Here is a 23,883-nt window from a genome sequence, read left to right as displayed (position 1 = left end):
TATATAGCAGGCTGGGGAAGTGCGCCATGAACAAAGCAAAGAATAAATATAAATGACTCACAAGTTGTCAGAACTCAGAAATATGCCAGATGTCCCCAGACACCAGCGTCAAGGTACCAGGACTCACTTCTGTCTTGCTCTCCTCTTCCTCCTCCCCTCCCAACCCCTGCTGGTGACTGTGCTGTGTGCTAAGTCGCTTCAGTCGTGTCTGACTCCTTGTTATCCTATGGACCATAGCCTGCCAGACTCCTCTGTCCTTGGGGTTCTCCAGTCAAGAATACTGGAATGGGTTGCCAAGCACCCTCCTCCAGGGGATCTTCCCAACCCAGGGATCGAACTAGCATCTCTTAGGTCTCCTGCATTGGCAGGCGGGTTCTTTACCGCGAGCACCACCTGGGAAGCCCATTCCCCATTTACCGAGGGTCACAAAACACCATCTTTGAAGCAGTGGACAAAGAGCATTTCTGCAGGGACTTCTTCCCTCCTGAAGTATCCATGGGGCCATGACGCAGCAGGCTGCACTAAGGGCTGGGAAGACAGTCTGGAGACAAACGGCCACGGATGGTATTTACGACCCAGCAGCAGCAGGAGATAAAGAGCCACAAATTACGGCTAACGCTGTCAAGTATGAACCTCAGGAGACAGGAGGAGGCATAATTTAGGTGGAGTAAAGGTTCAGCAAAGACCTTTCCCAGGAAATGACATTTGGACTGAAATGCAGAGACACGCACAAAAGTGAGCTGGGAGAAACCTGAAGGATGGGGAGGGGAGGGTTTGGAGCCTTGAGGGAGGGGCAGATGCCCACAGAGCCATGGGGAAAGAAAGCGTGTGCTGGGTCCCACCGAGAGGCCACTGTTTTCCAGGCAAGTATGGAACTGGTTCTTTTCCATAGGAGAGAGGGGGAGAGGCTGGTGATGGACTTGCATGGCTAATGGGTTAGTCAATACATCACACTATGGAATGAATCCTCCATAAAATCCAAAAGGACGGGTTTGGAGATGATCTGGGCTGGGGCACACGTGGAGGTGGAGAATGGCTCCCGAGAGGGGGTGGGAACTCCTCCCCTTTCCCCATACTCTGCTGCGCATCCCCTCTTCCATCTGCTGTTCCTGAGTTAAACACATCCTTCTATAATACAGTTTATCCCTCCCCCTCCATGAAACTTCAAAGCTGCAAACGTGCCCCTGTTTGCCAGCTGTTGTACTGTACCACTGTACTTCTCAAAGTACTGTACCCATTCATGTGTTTCTTTGCTGTGGTTTCTCATGTATATTACAAGACAGTACTACATAGCTGACTGTGTGAGTTGGGGGGGGGGGTGTGTGTGCGTGGGTGTGTGTGCGCATGCGCTAACCAGGTGGTGCTAGGGGTCAAGAATCTGCCTGTCTATGCAGGAGACATAAGAGATGCAGTTCCGATCCCTGGGTCAGGAAGATCCCCTGGGAAGTGGGCTTGGCAACTCACTCCAGTATTCTTGCCTGGAGAATCCTGCGGACAGAGGAGCCTGGAGGGTTACAGTCCACAGGGTTGCAAAGTTGGACACAACTGAAGCGCCTTAGCGTGCGTGCACACATTATATAGCTCACTGCATTAGTTGCATACCTAGGCTAACTCTGTTGGACTTAAACTAGACTTTAGTCCAATTGGACTTAATTGGACTTAACGAACGTGCTCTCAGAACAGAATTCATTCCTACATAAGGGACTTACTGTAACTGATAATCGAGTAACTAAAAGGTTTGAGTTCTGTGAGCTGCTCTAGAAAAATAATTATTTTTGCTCTAGCAAATTAATCAAACCCAAGGAGGGGGTCATCGGAAGCTCCCACCTAGAGCTGCTGGGTCAGAAGCACAGGTGACCACATGACCAGCATCTGACATGAAGGGGGAGGCAGTCTCGGAGGACCAAGCTGTTAACTTGTGGGATCTGATGCTGTTTGGTGGTGGACAGTGACAGAAATGAGTTACTTACTTGGGGAACCTGATAACACATGCTATGCGATAGACAGCATCTATATTATGGCATTCTAAGGATATAATAACTAAGTATATCCTGCTTTGCTTACTGCACCACAGAACTATGAAGCTAAAATAAATGTTAGACTCCTGAACTATAATACCTATAAAATCTAGATTAACAAGACTACCTTAACCCCCTGGTTAATGTTGCTTTGTTAAAACTGAAGCGCTCTTTGAACCGTACTGCCCACTGCTTCCCCGTGAGCCTGGCGGCCTCTTTGACCACAGGTGCTGCGATGAGTCATGTATTCCACCTTAGCTCCTCTATTCCAGCCTCGATAAAACAGTCACTCGCACAGCAATCACGCTGTTAATTCCCCTTAACTGACAGCGAACACATCACTGGCATATCCAGTCCTGCATTTGTCTCATTAGCCCAAGACGATTACAGTCTTAACCCTGGGCGCCAACGTGACGACAAACACAAACATGGGCTTCACAGAAAACATGCATGGCCAGATAAGCCAAAATGAGTTGATGCTGTTAAAAAAAAAAAAAACTTTATAAATAGTGAAAAGTTAAAAAAGGGAAAGAAAAATAACTATGGCACTGATATGGGGCCTGGGGGACCATATTAGAAGTTCTGAGAACTTTCTGTAGGCAGAATGGAAAGTTTCAAGAATACTTTTCAAGCAGAAGATGTCGTGATCAGGTTCAAGGTTCTAACGAATCACTCGGTGTGGAGAATGGATTGAGGATGGATGGAGAGATATGAGAAAGGAAGTTGGGGAACGAGGGCAGAGGATAAGGAGGGGGGAGCAGAGGGGAAAGCCAGAGGTCCCCAGAGGAGGGAGGGGATGGCTGGGGTCCTGGTCTGGGTGGTCGGTGACAGGAAGGTGGGGGAATGTAGGAGAGTCCAGACAGTTTCCCAGCCAGTGTGATGACCTGGACGCTGGTAGCACAGCTGGGCATCTTTGTCAATAATCACTGAACTGTATATATGAGATTGGTACAGCTGACCGAAGGTAATCTGACCTTCATGTTGGGGGCGGGGTGCCTCACAGATCCAAGATTAATGTCCTGATCTCCGGCTTGAGACCTTGCTAAGAACAAGAAGCATGACAGGAGGAACACCGATTTTCTGGGAGGAAATCGGGGTGAACTGAGGAGGGGTCACCCTTGAGAAGCACAGAATAGACCTCCGTGATGATGCCCTGGGGGCGGTGGACACACGGGTGGGACACAGCGGAGAAGCTGGCAGGGCAGCCCTGAAGTCTGGGGAGGCAGGGAGACCCACAGAAGGAAAGGCAGGCTGGTAGAACCTGAGGAAGATGAGCCAAGAAAACAAGGAAGAGTCCAGAACGGTGGAGGAGCTTGGAGGAGGGCGGGGCAGTGTGCGGAAGGGGCTGTGGAGTCAAAGACGATCTTGTTTTATCTTTTCTCATTTCAAAAATAAAGAAAACAAGTAACTGTGTTAGTCGCTCAGTCATGTCTGACTCTTTGTGAACCCATGGACTGTAGCCCGCCAGGCCCCTCTCTCCATGGGATTCCCCAGGCAAGAATACTGGAGTGGGCTGCCATTCCCTTCTCTCCAGCGGATCTTCCTGACCCAGGGATAGAGCCCGGGTCTCCTGTATTGCAGGCACATTATTTACTGTCTGAGTCCCCAGGCAAAGAAGTTCAAGAAACCTGTAAAAGATACTAGAAATTGTTGGGTGATAAAGCCAATGGTCCAGTAGAAAAGGAGAGATCCAAGAACCAGAGGCAGGGAGGCTCAAAGGTGGAGAAGTCCCCAGGAAATCAGGGAGGAGGGATCAAAACACACCTGAAGGAAAGCGCCTCTGCTGTGAACAGGGCCCTTTATCCACCCGCAGTCTCCCCTCCAGCGCACGTGTTGGCCAACTGCGGCCCCCAGATCTGCCCTTCTGCTTTTATAAATAAAAGTTTTATTGGAACACAGCCTGGCATTTCACACATGCTGTCTGCAAGCACTTCCACACTCTAAGGGCAGAGCTGAGTCGTTTTAACAGAAATGATCTTGCTCACTGGGCCAAAAATATGTCCTCTTTAGAGAAAATATGACCATCTAGAGGCTGTCTCTAGATGTTATCTCTCAATGTTGAAGCTGAAACTCCAATACTTTGGCCACCTGATGCAAAGAGCTGACCCATCTGAAAAGGCCCTGATGCTGGGAAAGATTGAGGGCAGGAGAAGGGGATGACAGAGGATGAGATGGTTGGATGGCATTGCCAACTCAATGGACATGGGTTTGGGTGGATTCCAGCAGTTGGCAATGGACAGGGAGGCCTGGCGTGCTGCAGTTCATGGGGCAGCAAAGAGTTGGACACGACTGAGCAACTGAACTGAACTGAGAGGCTACCTCTGCGGACACCTGACAACCATTCTCCATCCCGTGAATCAAACTGTCTTGATCCATGTGATTTTCTCGGAACACACACAGATCACTCCACTGCTAACCAAGAAGACTTTGGACACTTCTCCACTGCCTAGAAGATACAGTTGGCAGGTCTTAGCAAGCAGGACAAAGCCCTTAAGGTGTGACCGTGCAGCAGGAGGTAGGACTCTGCTCTGAAACTAACACAAAGAGAAAAAAGTTCATGGTCTCCTTGGCAAGCCACTCCACAGCTCCCAGCCTCAGCTTCCCCACAACGTCTTGTCTTTCTCAACAAACAGCCGTGCACCATCTTTGCCTTTCCAACCAAGCCTGGTTCCTACATGTCCTTAGCAAATCCCACACTTTACAGGCACACTTTCCACTTGCTAATGATCCTCGTTCCTCCAAGGCTTCCCTGGTGGCTCAGCTGGTAAAGAATCTGCCTGCAATGTGGGAGACCTGGGTTTGATCCCTGGTTTGGGAAGATCTCCTGGAGAAGGGAAAGGCTACCCACTCCAGTATTCCGGCCTGGGGAATTCCATGGACTGTACAGTCCAAGCGGTTGCAGAGAGTCAGACACAACTGAGCAATCTGTACTTGTTCTTCCAATTCTTTCAAACGCTTCTGGGCCCTTCCCCCACTCTGCGCCCGCCGTGTTCCCACAGACTCTTGGGCGCATAGCCACACGGCCCTTCCTCTGTGATATATTTTCTCAGGTCCTTCCTAGCATCTACTGTCATCTTCTCTGAGCAGCCATGTACACATTTCTCAGACAGCACTGGCAGACTGTACTGAAATTACATGTTTACATCAGTTTCTTCCCATCAGAGCAGAAGTTCATAAAGGACAGTGGTTGGGTATTTTTTTTTTTTTTTTTAATCCTAAAAGCCTAACAAGATAACCTTCCATATGATATGAGCTCGAGGCATGCCCCATGCCTTATTCCGGGTAGTGACTTTTTAATCCAGGAATGCAAGCTTTGTTCACTATTCCAATTCAATGATTTCTAAATATACCACTAGAATTAAAAAAAAAAAAAGCTGAGAACCCAAGTATTATTCCAGAATATAAAAGACATGATGTTGTGTAGTCCCTTAGTTGTGTCTAGCTCTTTCGCAACCCCAAGGTCTGTAGCAGGCCAGGCTCTTCTGTCTATGGGATTTTCCAGGCGAGAACACTGGAGTGGGCTGCCATTTCCTTCTCCGGGGGGTTATTTCTGACTCAGGGATCGAACACACAGCTCCTGCATTATAGATTTCTTCTTCTGTTAAGAAGAAATCACTACTGTTTTGGAAAAACGAAACTTCGCAAAGCAAGCAGAGGTCCTAAACCAACAGCTGCTCCGCCCATCCATCCTTTGACGGATGTTGGATGCTGACCCCTCTATCAGGCACTGTCCTGGGCCCTGAGTTGCACAGATGAATTAACCACAGGACTTGACATTGAAAGGTCACATATCCAGAAAAGATCATAGGAGACTAAACAGACTAAACTCTGCTTGCCCCAAACTGAAGTTAACCTGAAATGTACTAGACCAACCAAGATCAAATGCCCACCCTGTTAGATTAAAAGGCTCATGGGGGTTTTAAACACATATTTTAGAAATTATAATAGTGTAAGCATTGGCTTAAATGTACATAATCAAGTAAAATAAAACTAGAGCTTAAGGGAGGTTCAGTTCAATTTAGTCACTCAGTCGTGTCTGACTCTTTGCAACCCCATGAACTGTAGCACGCCAGGCCTCCCTGTCCATCACCAACTTCCGGAGTCCACCCAAACACATGTCCATTGAGTCAGTGATGCCATCCAACCATCTTATCCTCCGTCGTCCCCTTCTCCTCCTACCCTCAATCTTTCCCAGCATCGAGGTCTTTTCCAATGAGTCAGCTCTTTGCATTAAGGGAGGTAAACTCTTTAAAGTGAGACAAATAATAAAGACTTGGACTAGAATCCCGGAGACTGGGAGTAACAGAGGCCCATAAAGTGAGAGAAAAAAATGGTCTATGAGGTCCCTGCCGAAATCCAAATAGGCTTATTTTCTTAGTTTCATAGGTAATTAGCCTGAAAGTTTTCAAAGTAGTAACATGTTGTAGCCACCAGGGGGCAGATCATGCCCGAGGAAATCTAAAAGGGCTACTGTGCCCTACAGTTTTTATTTTTACACTCAATTTTCTCTTAATTCCCACAACCCCAAGTCCCACTTAAAAGAAAAAAAAAATCCTGCTGGAGTGGTCTATTAAAAATCAAAACACATTTTAATAAGAAATCTATTCTTAAAAATGCCGCTTCCTGATTTAATTTAAATACTCTTCACATCAGAATTACACAATGAGAGCTTTCTTTTTGGGGTCCCCTCTCCCTCCCGGCTACCCCCGATTTTATTTTTAAATACCACAGTCTTTGGCAGGAACATGCTAACCCCTTTCCGTTTTTACTACACACACATATATATGCACAATGATCTCATTTGATTTTTCACTTTCTTCCCTAACTGCTGTCTAGCAAGTGATATATGAGTCATGCCCTCACTTTTTCCACTGAAAGTAATAAACACAGCCAATTATCGATGGCAAATATTTAGGTACCTAAGTGCGGAAACCAGCTTGATGTTCTTAAACTCTCTGTTAATCTTATCAAATTACATTCTGTAATCTTATTTTATTCTGTATGCTGAAACAGTGATCTTAAATTCTAACTGCTAAACTTCACTTTCAACTTTCATGAAACTATATCAAAGAGCCCACAATCAGAAGGCAAGTCAATTCATTGGGAAGGTGACTCTCAAATGCTGTGTTTATACCAAGTGTTAGCTTTATTTTTTATTAACTGCAAGTTACAAGGATTCATATTTACTTAACTGGATTAACGGACAGTCCCTCTATCCAAGTTGTTTCCACAACCTGGTGAGTGAGCATAGCTAAGGTAAGAACAGAGAATATATCTGCCCAGGTCTTTCCCTTTCCTTAAAGGAAGTAACTGATGGAAGAAGCAGGGAAAGAAAAGATGAAGGAGAAATGCATTGTTCTATCCTCCACACTTACATAATTCTGATTTATTGCAAATGAAGGATCCACGAACAAGAGTAATGGGTAAACACTGCCAAGAAGAAACACACAGTCCTCCGGGTAAACACTGCCAAGAAGAAACACACAGTCCTGTACGCGGCACTTGCGGAGCATCCGCGTCAAAGGGCTGCTGGAAGGCTTCAATGAGCTGATGCAGGGAAAGTTCTTGGCACAGTGTTGAAACCCTTTGGAAATGCTGGTCATTATCTATCACCCATCATCCATCAGATACCATGTGGGACAATGTGCCTGTGCGTGCTCAGCTGTGTCAGGCTCCTTGCGACCCCATGGACTGTGGCCCATCAGGCTCCTCTGTCCATGGAATTGTCCAAGCAAGAATACTGGAGTGGGGTGCCATCTCCTCCTCCAGGGGATCCTCCCGACCCACGTCTCCTGCCTCTCCTGCACTGGCAGGCGGATTCTTTGCCACTAAGCCACCTGGGAAGCTGGGACGTTGGGGGACAGTGTGAGGACCTCCCAAATGGCCTCCTTTCTCTTTCCTGGAGTTTCGAGGAGGACTCTCCTCTGGTACATCTGCTCCTGACTCCCTCCCCAAAAGAGCAGCGGTAGTTTCCTAGACAGGTGAACTGGGTGGGCAGAAGGGCTGGTCAGCTCCTCACCATCTGGGGACTGGTTTCGACAGTGATCACGGCCACCAGTGACCTGCCTGAACCCTGACCAGGGGGTCTGTCTGTCTGCAATTTGGGGCTGGGAGTCTAAAGCTGACACATGGCTCTCCACCTGTCTCCCGAGCCTCACTTCCACTGGATCAGAAATCAGGGAGTGGGGTCCTGATATGATGTCCTCTCTAATTCCAAACACCTTTTCTTCTCCCCTTGAAATAATAACAATCATTTTGCCATAAGCTTGGAAAGAAGATCTTGACCTCTGTTTCTGATGGCTTTCCAGTCCCATCAGCAGTTTTAGTAATCCAGTCGGGTCTTAGCAACAGCCGAGCTCCATGAACGAGTGCCTGGACGAAGTGCTTGGATATTCCAGGGCGCTCAACATGTCTGCTCTTGATCTCATCCAGGAGTGTTCTGATCACCACTAAGACATGTGTGTGCGTGCGTGTGTGAGTGTGTGTGTGTGTGTGTGTGTGTGTGTGTGTAGTGTTCAGTCACTCAGTCGTGTCTCACTCTTTGCAGTACCATGGAATGTAGCCTGCCAGGCTCCTCTGTCCATGGGATTCTCCAGGCAAGAATACTGGAGCGGGCAGCCATTTCCTTCTCTAGAACATGATCCCAATATAAATAATATAAGCCAACAGGATGTCACTAGAAATTAGGTGATAAGGGCAATTTGAATTATTATTCAATAAAAATTACGTATCTAATTACGTATGATTTTTGTAAGTAGTTCCTAGTAATAAGTATTTTGAGAGTGAGGCATCTGGTAGTTTACTTTAATAAATGAGTAAAACTTGGCTAAAATAGATGGCAAGACCCTTTTTCCTCACCTCTCCCCAAAATTAATGGAAATCATTATGCCTTTCTATCATTCCCTCAATATATAACAGAGTAAGTCCCTCTTCTGTGGCTAATTCAAAGCTCAACTTTAGGAACATCCAATTATTAAATTCCTTAAAAATTGTTAAATTTGGGAGACTCTAGGGTAATCTGATACTGGCAAAAACCAAAACCTTGCTCAAACAAGCAAGCATTCTAACGAGCACTCCAGAATACAGAAAATATTTTAAATTTGAAAGTACTAGGCAATGCTTCCGTAAGTCAACAGAAGGACGATGCCTGATCATTGGAACAAACCAAAGAATAACTAGGTAAATAAAACAAAGAACCGAAATGGAGAAATCACACTGAGGACAAGAGCCAGCAAACACGGTACATCCTGCTTTTTTATCAAGTCCTCAGTTTCTTTCCAAAGCTGTAGCTGTTGGGCTATTCAAAACGGAAAACTCTGTCTGGGAAATCTGGGGGTTGACGTGCTCGGAGGCGGGCTCTGTGTTTGGGGGCTGGCTGGTTACCTGATGAGCACGCACTGGTTGTCATGGCGCTTCCACAGGCAGCGATAGCACTCGTTGGCGATGGCGAAGACGTGGGGGGGCAGCTCGCCCAGGTGGCACCTGCTGTAGCGATCCACGGCATCCCTCGAGTACAGGCCCGAGATGGTCTTGTAGGGGTTCACGGAGGCGATGATGGAGCCGATGTAGGTCTGCGGGGCAGGGGGCGAGGAGACAGGAACTCGGGTTACAGGTGGCACTCGAGGAGGAGAAGGGGGCACCTGGGTACGGGATCTCACTCCCACCCGCCCTGGGGTAGAGACAGAAGCAGCTCAAGGCGGCTCCACACTAAGAGGAGAAGAGATGCCACCTCTCACTGGGGCCACTGTCTGAGCCTAAACAGAATCCACTGAGTGCATGTTACAGGGATCAGGGACTCCTGACCCCCCACTCACACTTTTCCCTGTACTTCTGGGGACAAATCTCGTGCAAAGGAATGAAGCCACCTCAAAGAGGGCTGCAAGTAAACAACAGAAAGACGACGGGGACACATCAAAGCCCAAATCCCTAATTCTCCGGGGACCTCCTGACCCCATCAGGTGGCTGTTAGGAAAGCTGGGATTAAAGCAATAAGAGAAGGTGGGGGGTGGGGGGTGGCGGGGACAGGGAGGGTGACTGTTTAGTGGGCTTCTGTTCAGCATGGTAAGAAAGTTCTGGAGGTAGATAGTGGTTATGGTTGCACAACACAGCAATGGTATTTGGTACACTGTACTGCATGCTTAAAAAGAGTAAAAAAGCTAACTTTTATGCTATAAATCTTTGACTTAAGAGGTAACAAGAACATTGTGAAAACACTCGGTATTCTTCCAGTAATCTCAAACACCTCATGAAATGCCATGTAACATACCTGAAAAAATAGCTGCCTGGCAATTTTCCCTTTTCTGGAACCAAATCCAGGCCAGAAATTAAGCAAAATCTTCAGAAGAGCAAAACACAGGCTACAGAGTTATCAAAGCATCACACTTCATGCCTCCTCCATGTGGATACAGACTAACTTGCCCGTCCTTCTTGAAGAAAGACTAATGAAGCTGGGTTGCTGGTTCCCAGGCTCAGACACAAGTGGAGCAGCAGATGAGAAGGGCGGGCGCTAAGGTCCTGCAGCCTCCACCATTCACCTGCCAGCCTCCACAGTGTGTTTGTGGAGCCCTAGGCTTGACAGCCTGCTATGGGCTCTGTCCCCTCCTCCAATTCATGTACTGAAGCCCTGACCCCCAGCACCCCTGAATGCAACTCTATCTGTAGACAGGACCTTTTAAAGATGACTAAATTAAAATGAGGTGGTTCAGGTGGGCCCGAAACTTGTCCTTGCATGTGCTAAGTCACTTTAGTCATGTCTGATGCTGTGCGACCCTGCGGACTACAGCTCGCCAGGCACCTCTGTCCACGGGATTCTCCAGGCAAGAATAGTGGAGTGGGTTGTCACACCCTCCTCCAGTTATATTCCACACTCAGGGATAGAACCCACATCTCCTTCATCTCCTCCACTGGTTGTTTAGTTGCTCAGTAGTAGCCTACTCTTTGCGACTCCATGGACTGCAGCCCACCGGGCCTCCCTGTCCATCACCAACTCCTGGAACTTCCTCAAACTCATGTCCATAGAGTCGGTGATGCCATCCAACCATCTCATCCTCTGTCATCCCCTTCTTCTCCTGCCCTCAATCTTTCCCAGCATCAGGGTCTTTTCCAGTGAGTCAGTTCTTTGCATCAGGTGGCCAAAGTATTGGAGCTTCAGCTTCAGCATTCCAATGAATATTCAGGACTGATCTCCTTTAGGATTGACTGGTTGGATCTCCTTGCAGTTCCAGGGACTCTCAAGAGTCTTCTCCAACACCACAGTTCAAAAGCATCAATTCTTCGGTGCTCAGCTTTCTTTATCATCCAACTCTCACATCCATACATGGCTACGGGGAAAACCAGAGCTTTGACTCGATGGACCTTTGTTGCAGAGACATTACTTTCCTTTTTAATATGCTGTCTAGGTTGGTCATAGCTTTTCTTCCAAGGAGTAAGCGTCTTTTAATTTCACGGCTGCAGTCCCCATCTGCAGTGATTTTGGAGTTCAAAAAAAATAAAGTCTGCCACTGTTTCCACTGTTTCCCCATCTATTTGCCATGAAGTGATAGATGCAGAAACAATGGAAACAGTGAGACACTTTATTTTGGGGGCTCCAAAATCACTGCAGTCACCATCTGCAGCCTGCATTGGTAGTCAGGTTCTTTACCACTAGGGCCACCTGGGAAGCCCAAACTTGTCCTTATAAGAAGAGAGAACCTGGATACACAAAGAAACACAGCGGATGTGTGTGTACAGATAGACCACGTGAGGACCCAGCAAGAAGGTGGCCATTTGCAAGCCAAGGCCGGAGCCCGCAGGAGAAGAAACCAACCCTGCTGATACCCTGACCTCAAACGCTGAGCTTCCAAAACTGTGAGAAAATAACTGTCCTGTTGTTTCAGCCAGCCAGTCCGTGGCCTTTTGTTATGGCAGTCAGAACAGACTAATTCAGAGGGCCTGAGACTGAAAGTACTCAGAGTACTCCTAGGAGATTCACGGTATTATTGCGCCTATTTTTCAGATGAGCAAATTAAGGTAGAGTGATAAAATTTTGCATTTGGTCACATAGTCAGTAAGGGGCAGAGGTGAGATGCGAAGGCAGGCCACCTAAATCCAGAGCCTTCTCTTCACATTTGCTAGCAGGGGGTGCTAACACAGCAGAGTTCAAGAAAACCAAGAAACATTGGACAGAAAGCTCAAACATCCTGAGTGCATCTGTATCATATGATAGCCATTTGTAATCATCTATATTTACAGTGACTTCCAGGAACATCAAGCAAAATATCCTGTGTCCCGTGTAACTGCTTTCAAATGCAAGATGGTTCAGAGCATGCTTTGGAAACATTTTAAACCAAAACGAGGTTGAAAAGGTCAAAGAGTTATTAGTGTATGACCCAACAGTTCTGCTCCTAGGTATGTACCCCCACAGAATTAAAAACAGGTACTCCCAACAAAAATACAGCAGCATCATACACAAGAGCCTAAAGGAAGAAACAACCCAATGTCCACCATCAGACAGATGGGTAACAAGATGCAGTGCGACCACACTGCAGAATGGCCGTGCTAAGGAAGGAAGTACTGATACGGGCTGCCATGGAGATGAACCTTGAAAGCATGACGCTAGGTGACAGAAGTCAGACCAACACTGGAGGTAGTTACCATGGGCAGAGGGGAGGGTGGGGGCAGGAAGGACCGACAGCTGACTGCCTGCAGGCACGGGGCTTCCAATGGGGTGATGAGAACATTCTGGTGCTGGTTGTACAACACTGGTTGTACTCAATGCCACTGACTTTACCTTCAAGTGGTTAGTTTTCTGTTATATAAATTTCACTTCCATTAAAAACCAATGAAAAGATGCAGAGCTTTCAGGAGGGAATTTTCACATCTTCAGAAACCTGCACTCTCTAGAGGGCCCCCTTTCCCCCATCAGAGCATCAGGGGAAGGATGTGGCCGGAAAAAAGAGTGCATGCAGCCTTTTCCCTGGGGAAGTAAAGTGCCCTACTTCTACAGGCGAGCAGAGAATCACATGGTCCCCTGAGGGATGCCAGATACCTTCCATTGATGGCTGGACCACAGGTGCTGGCAGCTTCTTTTATTATAGTTGCAGAGGTGAGGAAGGCAGGCAGGTTGGTGATGCTTGAGGCTCTGGGAGTCTGGCTCCTTCCTCTTGTAGGTCTAGAATGTCAAGCTTGTTTCTACCCTTTTGGTAGCTGTCTGTATTATTGTTATTTTTATTCGGTGAAATACCAAGACTTCATTTTTCTGTGAAACATGTTTCCCCCTCCCCACTTTGGCAGAACTCAAGACAATCAGTGAAGATCCTCTTTATACAGACAGGGAGGCGTGCTGCCCATCCCCTGTCTCAGCTACAAGTAAAAGAGAAAAGCCACACTCAGGGCATCAGTTTGACTATTAAACGAATATTAGAATAGTAACCCATCATTAACATATCTGAAAAGAGACTAATATGTCCAAATTGTGAAAATTTTGGCACTCCTGTTCATATCCAGGAAATGCAGGTTCGGTCACTCATTCAGGAAGATCCCCTGGAGGAGGAAATGGCAACCCACTCCAGTATTCTTGCCTGGGAAATCCCATGGACAGGAAAGCCTGGTGGGGTACAGTCCATGGGGTCACAGAGAGTCAGGTATAACCAAGCATGCACTGCCTGCCTGCCTCCCATTCATAGCACACTAGCAAGGTGGTTATAAAATTCTGAGATGAGTTTTTTAAGTATTGATTTATACATGAAAAACATCATAACCTTTTATTTTTTTTCTCTAAAACAAAATTTTATTCAGAAAATAAAACTGAGACTATAAATCTATATTTGTTAACAAGGAAGTATTTGTGTGTTTCTTTTTACTTTAATTTTTATTTTTACTTTATTAGCAAAATAAAGTAAAAATAAAAATTAAAACATCATAACCTTTTAATACAAGCTTTCTTTTGAAAGTGATGACTAATCAAAACCTCATGGGCATGCTCCCCTTTCCTGGTTGGGGAACCAGCCCCCCAGCATCACTTAAGAAAAAGAATCTGTCTTCCAACACAGGGGTCAGGGGTTCAATCCCTGGTCAGGGAACTAAGATTCCGCCTGCTGCAGAGCAACTGAGTCCAGGTGCCACAACAAGAGAGTCCATGTACCACATCGAAAGATCCTGTGTGCCACAACTGAGACCCAACACAGCCTAAATAAATAAATAAAATTAAAAACAAACAAAAGAAGTCACTTACCCTGACACAGATGACGTGGACTCTGTACGGGGGCAGGAGACCCACAGGACATTAAGTTTGTTAGTAAAGGTGAAGATAGAACTTCCAAAACATCTTATGCCTAGTTTTGTGTTTGAGTAATTCATTGCACTAGGCCCAGTGAAGTAGTTTTAAGGTCTTTCAGAAAGACAACGAGGTCCATAGTGTAGCAGTTACAGAAGACACACCCGTGCCTCCTCCCAATCCCCAGAGATTCTAGGTGCAGGAAGCGGGGCTCTCCGAACAGCAGGTGGTCAGCACTAAGGCAGCCCCTAGGAGGGAAGGATCATGCCAGTGGTGGTTATGCCCATGACCCACTAACATTCCCATACCTTCCCCAGTTGAGCCTGGTCCCCAACACACAGTTAGAGCTGGTCTGTGAGCTCACGCCCAGCTAGTGTCTCTGGCTCAAAAATCATTCCAACCCGTCTGAAGACTGTCCCACTCTTGAATATTTTGTCTTATAGATTTTGTGGCTGCCCATAAATTCAACCAATGGACTCCCCTGTGCCAACAGGGGGCAAGAGAAAACCAGTCTGAATTTGAGCCCAAATTCAATCATCTGAATCTCTCCCCACCTCCAGGAAAAAAGAAGAGGAAAACATATGTAAAATGTGTGTTTGGCTGGTATGGAGAAAGAATCCAGTTTTTCACTGCTATTTTTCAAGATTGTGCGAAACCGTGCCTCATGGAGAGTTCAAAATGCCTCTCACTGTAAGCACCTCCACTTAGTTCCAGAGGTAGGTTAGGCTTTTTTAACATGAAAGCACACGTTTTACAGTTTCACCTCCTCACTAATGACCTGAGTCATTCATTTCTCGACAGGCCTGACACCAGATTTCAAATCACAATTAGCTCTACGTGTTTGCAAAACAACTTGACTGATGTTTCAGAACCGCGGGGCACAGAGGACAACTGACCTACGCAGACACGCTGCGACATAACCTTGACCTATGGGCAGCCCAGAGGCCACGGTTCAGAGGAACAGAGCTGCCCCTGCTGGCAGAGGAAGGAAGAGAGCCAGCGAGCAAGGGCAGGACCCTGGATCCTAATCGGGGGGGTGCTTTCCCACAGGTCTGCAGTGACGCCCCCGTTCCCCCACTCACCCACAAGCATATAGGACGGGAATCGTCCCACTTTCCAGCTTCACAGTCCCTGGCCACTGTCTCCACGTGCTGGCCACACCCAAGCACGTGGAGTTGTTTAACTCTACAATCAACCCCCTCTTTCTCCATCCACACCACCCTGACCACACTTGCTCAATTACCCCCGAGTCTCCTTCCTCATTCATTTCCCACTCAAGTCCTGTGTGTTCAATCCTAGCTGTACCCTTGACAAATGAACACCTGAAGACAGACACTCCTCTGCATAAAACTCCTTTACAGCTCCCACAATCTTCAGGGTCAACCCACAGGATATTCGAGAAAAGAGTCTGAGCACCTCCAGAAAGGTGACTGAACACCCACATCCTAACACATTTTTCTCCTAACAGTTACAGAAGCGGGGGCAGCTTCAGTTACTTTCTCATCTTCATCGTTTGTGTCCATAGTCAAAGTCGCTCAGTCGTGTCCGACTCTTGCGACCCCATGGACTGCAGCCCGCAAGGTTCCTCTGTCCATAGGACTCTCCAGGCAAGAATACTGGAGTGGGCTGCCATTTCCTTCTCCAATGTTTGGGTCCATACTGGTGCCAAATGATATTTTTGGACCCCCCCTCCCAAAGGAAGGTGTAAATCAACATGGCAACCAAAGTCATAGTTCCTAACGGTTTCTTCACATTAGATGAAGTGGTTGAGGTCCATCAGCAAAAATATTTACAGCCTGAGGCACCTTTATCTTTTCTCCCACTACCTTGAACACACCACCCTGCATGGATTATTTTGTCACTAAAACAAAGGCTGCATGGATAAGAGATTTGCTGAATAACAAGGAAAGTTCGACATGGAAGTGAACATGGAGACTGAGGAGTGGAGCGGGGAGGAGATCAGCCTAGTTGTAAGTTAAGTATCAAGGGATGCAACAGATGCAATGCGGTCAGAAGTCACAAGAGCGGTGAGAAAACATGCGTTCCCTGAGTGTGCCACGGACCACTCCCTTGCCGTTCAGCCGTGTCTGACTCTTTGTGGCCCCGTCTACTGCAGCCCACCAGGCTCCTCTGTCCATGGGATTTCCCAGGCAAGAATACTGGAGTGGGCTGTCAATTCCTTCTCCAGGGGATCTTCCTGCACTAGGGATTGGAAGGGCATCTCCTGCACTGACGGTTGGATCCTTTACCACTGAGCCACCCGGGAAGCCCAATAATACCATAGCTGTGCTTATTCGTATTTGAGTTATAGTCATTAAATGCTACAGTCTGAATTTGAATGCTGGTTCAAGTTACTGGTTCCACTGGTTCAAGTTACTTAAATTCTTGGTGCTCCAGTTTCCTCAATGGTAAAGCAAGAATAACAACATTAGTAGGTGGTAGAATTAAATGGATTGACCTATGAATTTAAAAACCTTGGACTGCAAGGAGATCCAACCAGTCCATTCTGAAGGAGATCAGCCCTGGGATTTCTTTGGAAGGAATGATGCTAAAGCTGAAACTCCAGTACTTTGACCACCTCACGTGAAGAGTTGACTCATTGGAAAAGACTCTGATGCTGGGAAGGATTGGGGGCAGGAGAAGAAGGGGACGACAGAGGATGAGATGGCTGGATGGCATCACTGACTCGATGGACGTGAGTCTAAGTGAACTCTGGGAGTTGGTGATGGACAGGGAGGCCTGGCGTGATGCGATTCATGGGGTCACAAAGAGTCAGACACGACTGAGCAACTGAACTGAGCTGAACTGAACTATAGTGAAAGTTAAATGCCTCAGTGAAGAGCCTGTGTTTCCATGCTCACTCTATAAAAAGGCAATTGCTGTCAAAAATGGTCATGAAGGCTGTGTACTTTGGGACTCAGGGTACATGCAGCTCTCAGACACCAGGTGGGGCCATGTGCTGCTTTCCTCATACCGGATTCCGAATTTCATGAGAATAAATCGCCTGGTCATTTTAACGGCTTTTCCGAAATAGAAAGTATATTCTATTTTGAAGCACATAAAAATTTTTTTCTAGTCAGAAGAGTTCCACACAACTCACTGAAAAAATACATTTCCTTGCTCATTTTAATAATCGGGAACAGCTGCAGTGCCTATTGCTATAAAACGTTGCGAGAGACTCCCTTCATTGCTTTAAAACATTGCCTACCAATTCAAGGCTTCAGAAGGCTCAAGTACAGCAGAGCAGAGACATCATGACGAAGGCCCATGTAGTCAAAGCTATGGTTTCTCCAGTGGTCGTGTGCAGATGTGAGAGCTGGACCATAAGGAAGGCTGAGCACTGAAGAAATGATGCTTTCAAACTGTGGTGCTGAAGAAAACTCTTGAGAGTCCCTTGGACAGCAAGAAGATCAAACCAATCAATCCTAAAGGAAAGCAATCCTGAATATTCATTAGAAGGACTGATGCTGAAGGTGAAGGTCCAATCCCTTGGCCACCTGATGCAAAGAGCCGACTCAATGGAAAAAACCCTGATGCTGGGGACGATTAGGGCCCAAAGCAGAAGGGAGTGGCAGAGGATGAGATGGTTGGATGGCATCATCCACTCAGTGGACATGAGTTTGAGCAAACTCTAGGAGACAGTGAAAACAGGGGAAGCTTGTGCTGCAGTCCATGGGGTCACAAAGAGTCAGACACAACTTAGCAACGGAACAACAACAAAGGCTGTCATACCTAGTATCTTACCCCCCGCTTAAAAAAAAAAAGAGTATAAAAGATCACTAAAAGTGACCCAGTAGCCTCAGATACATTCTGCTGGTAGATATGAAGCATCCATGTTACTGTTAGAAAGTCATTTTTACAACACAAGAAGTGATGGAGACAGCAAGGTGTGGTCAGGTTAGAAGACCCCAAGTCCTCATCCTGGACCTACCTTGCCTGGTTCACAGCTTAACCCCTCCAGGCCCCAGATTCCGATCAATAACAACACACCCTCTGTTACTCCACCCAATTATCATGTGAAAGTGTTACATAAACCACAGGTAAATATTATTGTTTTTATCCATGAGAATAAAGCTACAATGGTCCTGAAAAGCTGGATGTAGATCAAGTAACCTCAAATGCACCAGGGAAACTGGTTCAAGTCACTGCCATGTCTCCCCTACAGGGAAGGTACTTGTCAAGAAGTGGGGACCACCATCCAGATTTATTTTCCACCCACCCTTCTTCGGGGCTTCCCTGGTACCTCAGCCGGTAAAGATTCTGCCAGCAATGCAGGAGACCCCGGTTTGATTTCTGGGAAGATCCCATTAGAGAAGGGTACGGCAACCCACTCCAGAACCCTCGCCTGGAGAATCCCCATGGACAGAGGAGCCTGGCGGGCTACAGTCCATGGTGTCAACTCACTTCTCCAAATCGCTTTCTGGAGTGCAGCTCTGGTTTTAAGCTGTGGATCTGTGCACTCAAGAGTCTGCTGGGCATCTGCACTTGGCTGCCCTCAACTTGGCTTCCTGCAAAACATCTGCTTCTCTACGTATAGCCACATCTTCACAAATGGCACCACGGTCTACCCAAGTGGATAAACCAGAAATCCAGGAGTCATCCTATAGCAATACAGCGTGCTGCCCCCAAACCCAACGAAACACCAAGATTCTACCTCTTAGTAAACATCATGCTCTAGCTTCCAAGGACTTGTTTTGAACCCCAACATTTCCCACCTGGTTTGCTGGTCACCTCCCAAAAGCCTCTTGATGAAAGTGAAAGTGGAGAGTGAAAAAGTTGACTTAAACTTTCAGAAAACGAAGATCATGGCATCCAGTCCCATCACTTCATGGGAAATAGATGGGGAAACAATGGAAACAGTGTCAGACTTTATCTTTTAGGGCTCCAAAATCACTGCAGATGGTGACTGCAGCCATGAAATTAAAAGGCACTTACCCCTTGGAAGAAAAGTTATGACCAACCTAGATAGCATATTCAAAAGCAGACGTTACTTTGCCGACTAAGGTCCATCTAGTCAAGGCTATGGTTTTTCCAGTAGTCATGTATGGATGTGAGAGTTGGACTGTGAAGAAGGCTGAGTGCCAAAGAATTGATGCTTTTGAACTGTGGTGTTGGTGAAGACTCTTGAGAGTCCCTTGGACTGCAAGGAGATCCAACCAGTCCATTCTGAAGATCAGCCCTGGGATTTCTTTGGAGCGAATGATGCTAAAGCTGAAACTCCAGTACTTTGGCCATCTCATGTGAAGAGTTGCCTCATTGGAAAAGACTCTGATGCTGTGAGGGATTGGGGGCAGGAGGAGAAGGGGACGACAGAGGATGAGATGGCTGGATGGCATCACTGACTCGATGGACGTGAGTCTGAGTGAACTCTGGGAGTTGGTGATGGACAGGGAGGCCTGGAGTGCTGCAATTCATGGGGTCGCAAAGAGTCGGACACGACTGAGCGACTGAACGGAACTGAACTCTCCTCCTAGACTGGATACACCTGCTGGACTCACCCATCACCCACAGTCAGAGTGAGCGTTCCCGGAACTTACCTTTGACGTTGTCCCCTGCCAGCCTTCACGAATGAGTTCAAGGTCACTAACTCACACACAGCGCCCTTCCTCGCCTGCTCCTGACCACCTCGCCAGTCAGCTGCACAAACCTTCACTGCAGGTTCTTGCCTGTCCTGCAGGTCGACAAATCACGCTATTCCAAGTCTTTGTTGATCTTCTGCCAGGAAGAGCCACCCTCCCTCTTGGCTGAATTCCCCTAGGAATGTTTCAAAACTCAGCACCAATGCCCCAGTTGGGATCCTTTTCTGACCCCCTCGTCTCTTCTTGTGATGCCCATTCTTTGTGTCCCCAGCACTTTTATCATAGTCATTGTCGCCCCGAGCCGTTGTCAAAGGTATGATGTGTCTGCTTTCATCAACAAGCTAGGAGGTCCTGGAGGGGCGCTGTATTTTGTTTATTCATTATTTCATGAAAAAGTTACCATGATGAAGAGGAATTTTGCATCCTTGGAGCCACAAGCACAGCCTGGCACACAGGCAGGGCTGAGTCAATATAGAGACATTGGAGGCACCTGGATTTATTACCAATGCACCAATAAGTTCCCTTTTTAACTGAGTTCTCATGCTCCACACCCACCTTCTTCCCTAACAAAACTGCCTGCCATCCTCATCCGATTAAACAATTCAACTTCATTGAAAACTGGATCACAACCAGTAACTCAAGATATATGACCAAAGTCAAACTTACATTTAGACTCTTACATTTAGCAGTGACATTTCCACTTAATTTGAGTGTGTTTCTGACTCATATTCCTCCCTTGTTGAAAGGAATCTGACCCAAAAGAGGCCGGAAAGGGGAGAAAAATGAACCAAAACAAAGCTTCTAATTGCCACCACCATGTGCCGACGTAGAAATGGCAACTCAAGAGGATAAATGTTTGGTCAAGTTTAAAAATACACAGAGTCAGACAGATGGTTACAATCATCTTCTGGCAACACCAGTCTTGATTTCATGTGAAGAACAAAACCCTGGCAAACCACACTGTATTCAGCTGTTCCCGGTATGAGACAAATGCCAAGCCTGCTGGCCATCCAGTCTTCAGGCCATCCCTGAGAGGCGCGCTGTTACTTGACACTGGCTTTGGAAAGGGATGGGAAATAACCCCCAAAGTCTCCTCTGGGAAGACTGAATGAATCCAGGAAATGAATGGCAGGTTGAGATCCGCACACTGAACCCTGCAGCGTGGCTGGCCTGATGGGAACACGGTGGGCAGCCCAGGTGAGCTCACTTGTAATTCACATGGCTTCAACAGGCAGCTGCCTGCCAGCACCTTTTACGGGTTTGGAAGTTAATTCGGGAACAACAAACTCATTTACACATTCGGTCTGCACGGCCACCTTCCCAGAGGAGGGTTTTATTTTTGAAACACCTAAAAATACACGAGCTGTGAAGCATGTTCTGTGCTTTCCCAACCGTTTATCTTTAGACACAGCTCCACATCTTAAAACGGACTCATCTCACTCTCAGCTCTGCCGTTTGTTCAGCAAGACCAACAAACGAACCCACGAGGTGGGTGGAACAGAGCGGGGCTCCCTCTGGAGCCATCCTCAAGCCCATAATTGCAGCCGAGCTGTGATGCGGTTTCCAGCCCGCTCCTTAGACAGGAGGCTCCCACAGGCAACTGACCGAGAGCACAACAAACCCTGCGATAGAGACAATGGGTTTCTCTTCTGTTGGACAGAAAACAAAACTGCCACACCACAGAGCTGGCCGGGCCATCCCTTCACTCTGGACACAGAGCTGACAGTCAGTGCAACAGAGACCTCATCTGTTTTTGTCCAGTGGGTGCTTAGATGCTGGATACAGAATGTGAAATGATCCAGGTTCCACAGAATACGATGCAACAGGCATCCAAAACCCAGCTCGTCTCTCCCACTCTCCTCTCCTGGAGGAACTGTCAGAGCTGTTCTTGGGGACATCAGGGCATCATTACAACCAGCCCTGCCTGCCTCACCCCTTCCCCCTTGGGTATCACATGCAATTTTCTCTTGCTCACTCCCATCTCTGCTGCACTTGTTCAGTCGCTCAGTCGTGTCCAACTCTGTGACCCCCATAGACTGCAGCACAACAAGCTTCCCCATCCTTCACTATCTCCTGTGGCTTTCTCAAAATCATGTCCATTGACTCGGTGATGCCATCCAACCATCTCATTCTCTGCCGTCCTCTTCTCCTCCCACCTTCAATCTTTCCCAGCATCAGGGTCTTTTCCAGTGAGTCAGCTCTTTATATCAGGTTGTGGTCCAAAACCCTCATATCTACCCCCTTGGAGATACTGTAACACTCTCCCACCCAACCTACCCTCTGTAGACTGTATCACATCACTTCCGTATCAACCCTTCTAAACTTTTTTCAGGGAAACTGCCTCTTCAAACGGAGAAGGCAATGGCACCCCACTCTAGTACTCCTGCCTGGAAAATCCCATGGACAGAGGAGCCTGGTAGGCTGCAGTCCATGGGGTCGCGAAGAGTCGGACACAACTGAGTGACTTCACTTTCACTTTTCACTTTCATGCATTGGAGAAGCAAATGGCAACCCACTCCAGTGTTCTCGCCTGGAGAATCCCAGGGACGGGGGAGCCTGGTGGGCTGCTGTCTATGGGGTCGCACAGAGTCAGACACAACTGAAGTGACTTAGCAGCAGCAGCCTCTTCAAAAGCCTTTAGCAAGGACAATATAGTCTCTTTACCACCAAGCCCAAACACTGCTGCCTAGCTTTAAGTAAGGCAGGGTATCTCAGCATGACTGACATCTTAAGCCAGATAACTTTGCAGGGGGGCTGTCCTCTACACCTGAGCATGTTTAGTAGATCCCTGGCCTCTACCAACTATTAACAGATTCCAGCAGCATCCTCTGCCCTCGCTATGGCAACTGGAAATGCCTCCAGGTATTGCCAAAAGTCCCCTAAAACCCATGCATCTGGTCCAGAACCACTGCTTTTAAAGGTGTCCTGACCCCTCCCTACGGATTCCACTATTAGATGTTCCCCAAACATCAGACTCCATAAACAAAGGAACTTTCTCCCAGTTTAGCAAAGCCATCACACCAAATACACTCTCATCTCTCCACCTTCAAAAAAGGCATATCTCAAGCCTTTTCTTCGAATCAAAACTCTCAGCCCTCCTTTGTAGTATCATTGCTGCCGCCCCTTCTCCAAGAGAAGCCAGCTCTCCTCCTCACCCACCAATTTGTTCCCTACCCCCCTAACCTCTTATCGCTCTGTACAATACACGCCCCTCCTCTCCAAGTCTTTAGGGACTTACAGGAGTGGGGACTTGTCCGCATCAGGCCTCATCAGTGGTGGGAAGAGACACTTCTTCCCAGGGTGGGACTCAGGGGACCCTCTCCAAGCTGCCGGGAAACCCAGAGACAAGAGGTTTGGGGTGAAAAGTCTGGGGTAGGGCCACAGATCAAGAGCTGAGTTCTTATCTGGGAAGTCGCCAGAGGATGGGAAAGCTGACTAGGTGGAGCATTAAGTAAGAGAACCTGAAGTTCTAGGAAGGGAATCCTGTATTGGGGCAGGAGGCAAGGGTTTGGGGCAGGAGGCAAGGGTTTGGGGCAGGAGGCAAGGGTTTGGGGGAGGCAACTGTGGGAAGAACAGAGCTGCTCTAACCCGAGTTGTTATTGTTGTTTTTGTTTACTCACTAAATTGTGTCTCACTCTTCTGTGACCCCATGGACTGTAGCCCATCAGACTCCTCTGTCCCTGGGATTCTCCAGACAGGAATACTGGAGTTGGGTTGCCATTTCCTCCTCCAGGGGATCTTCCCCACCCAGGGATCAAACCCGAATCTCCTGCATCAGCAGGCAGATTCTTTACCACTGAGCCACCTGGGAAGCCCTCTAACCTGGGGGTCAGGGCCAAACTGGACCAGCGGCAAGGCTGGAGCCACAGAGACCAACAGACTCCAAGGTCTGCAAAGTCTCTGTGGCCAGAAGGAGCAGCCCCAAGTTCCAAGTGGGAACTTTCCAAATAACAACCCATGGTATTAGATCAGTAAGATTGGGAGAGGTACTGATACAAAGGTTAGGAAGGTTCTTAAAGCTTTCACTGGCCAT

General features: G+C 47.5%; 1 protein-coding gene across 1 annotated transcript in view; it reads right to left on the bottom strand.

Moving 5' to 3' along the window:
- MYO10 (myosin X) overlaps positions 1 to 23,883 on the bottom strand; it is a 262,216-nt gene that overhangs the window by 117,250 nt on the left and 121,083 nt on the right. Inside the window, exon 4 of the mRNA XM_069556123.1 lies at positions 9,402 to 9,589. Within this exon, the coding sequence (XP_069412224.1) occupies positions 9,402 to 9,589 (188 nt within the window). The remainder of the gene's footprint in view (positions 1 to 9,401; positions 9,590 to 23,883) is intronic.

The sequence above is a fragment of the Ovis canadensis genome, chromosome 16 (genome assembly GCF_042477335.2).
Source record: "Ovis canadensis isolate MfBH-ARS-UI-01 breed Bighorn chromosome 16, ARS-UI_OviCan_v2, whole genome shotgun sequence".
Lineage (NCBI taxonomy): Eukaryota > Metazoa > Chordata > Mammalia > Artiodactyla > Bovidae > Ovis > Ovis canadensis.
Note: the sequence above shows the minus strand (reverse complement) of the source record. Positions and strands in the feature narration are given on the sequence as shown.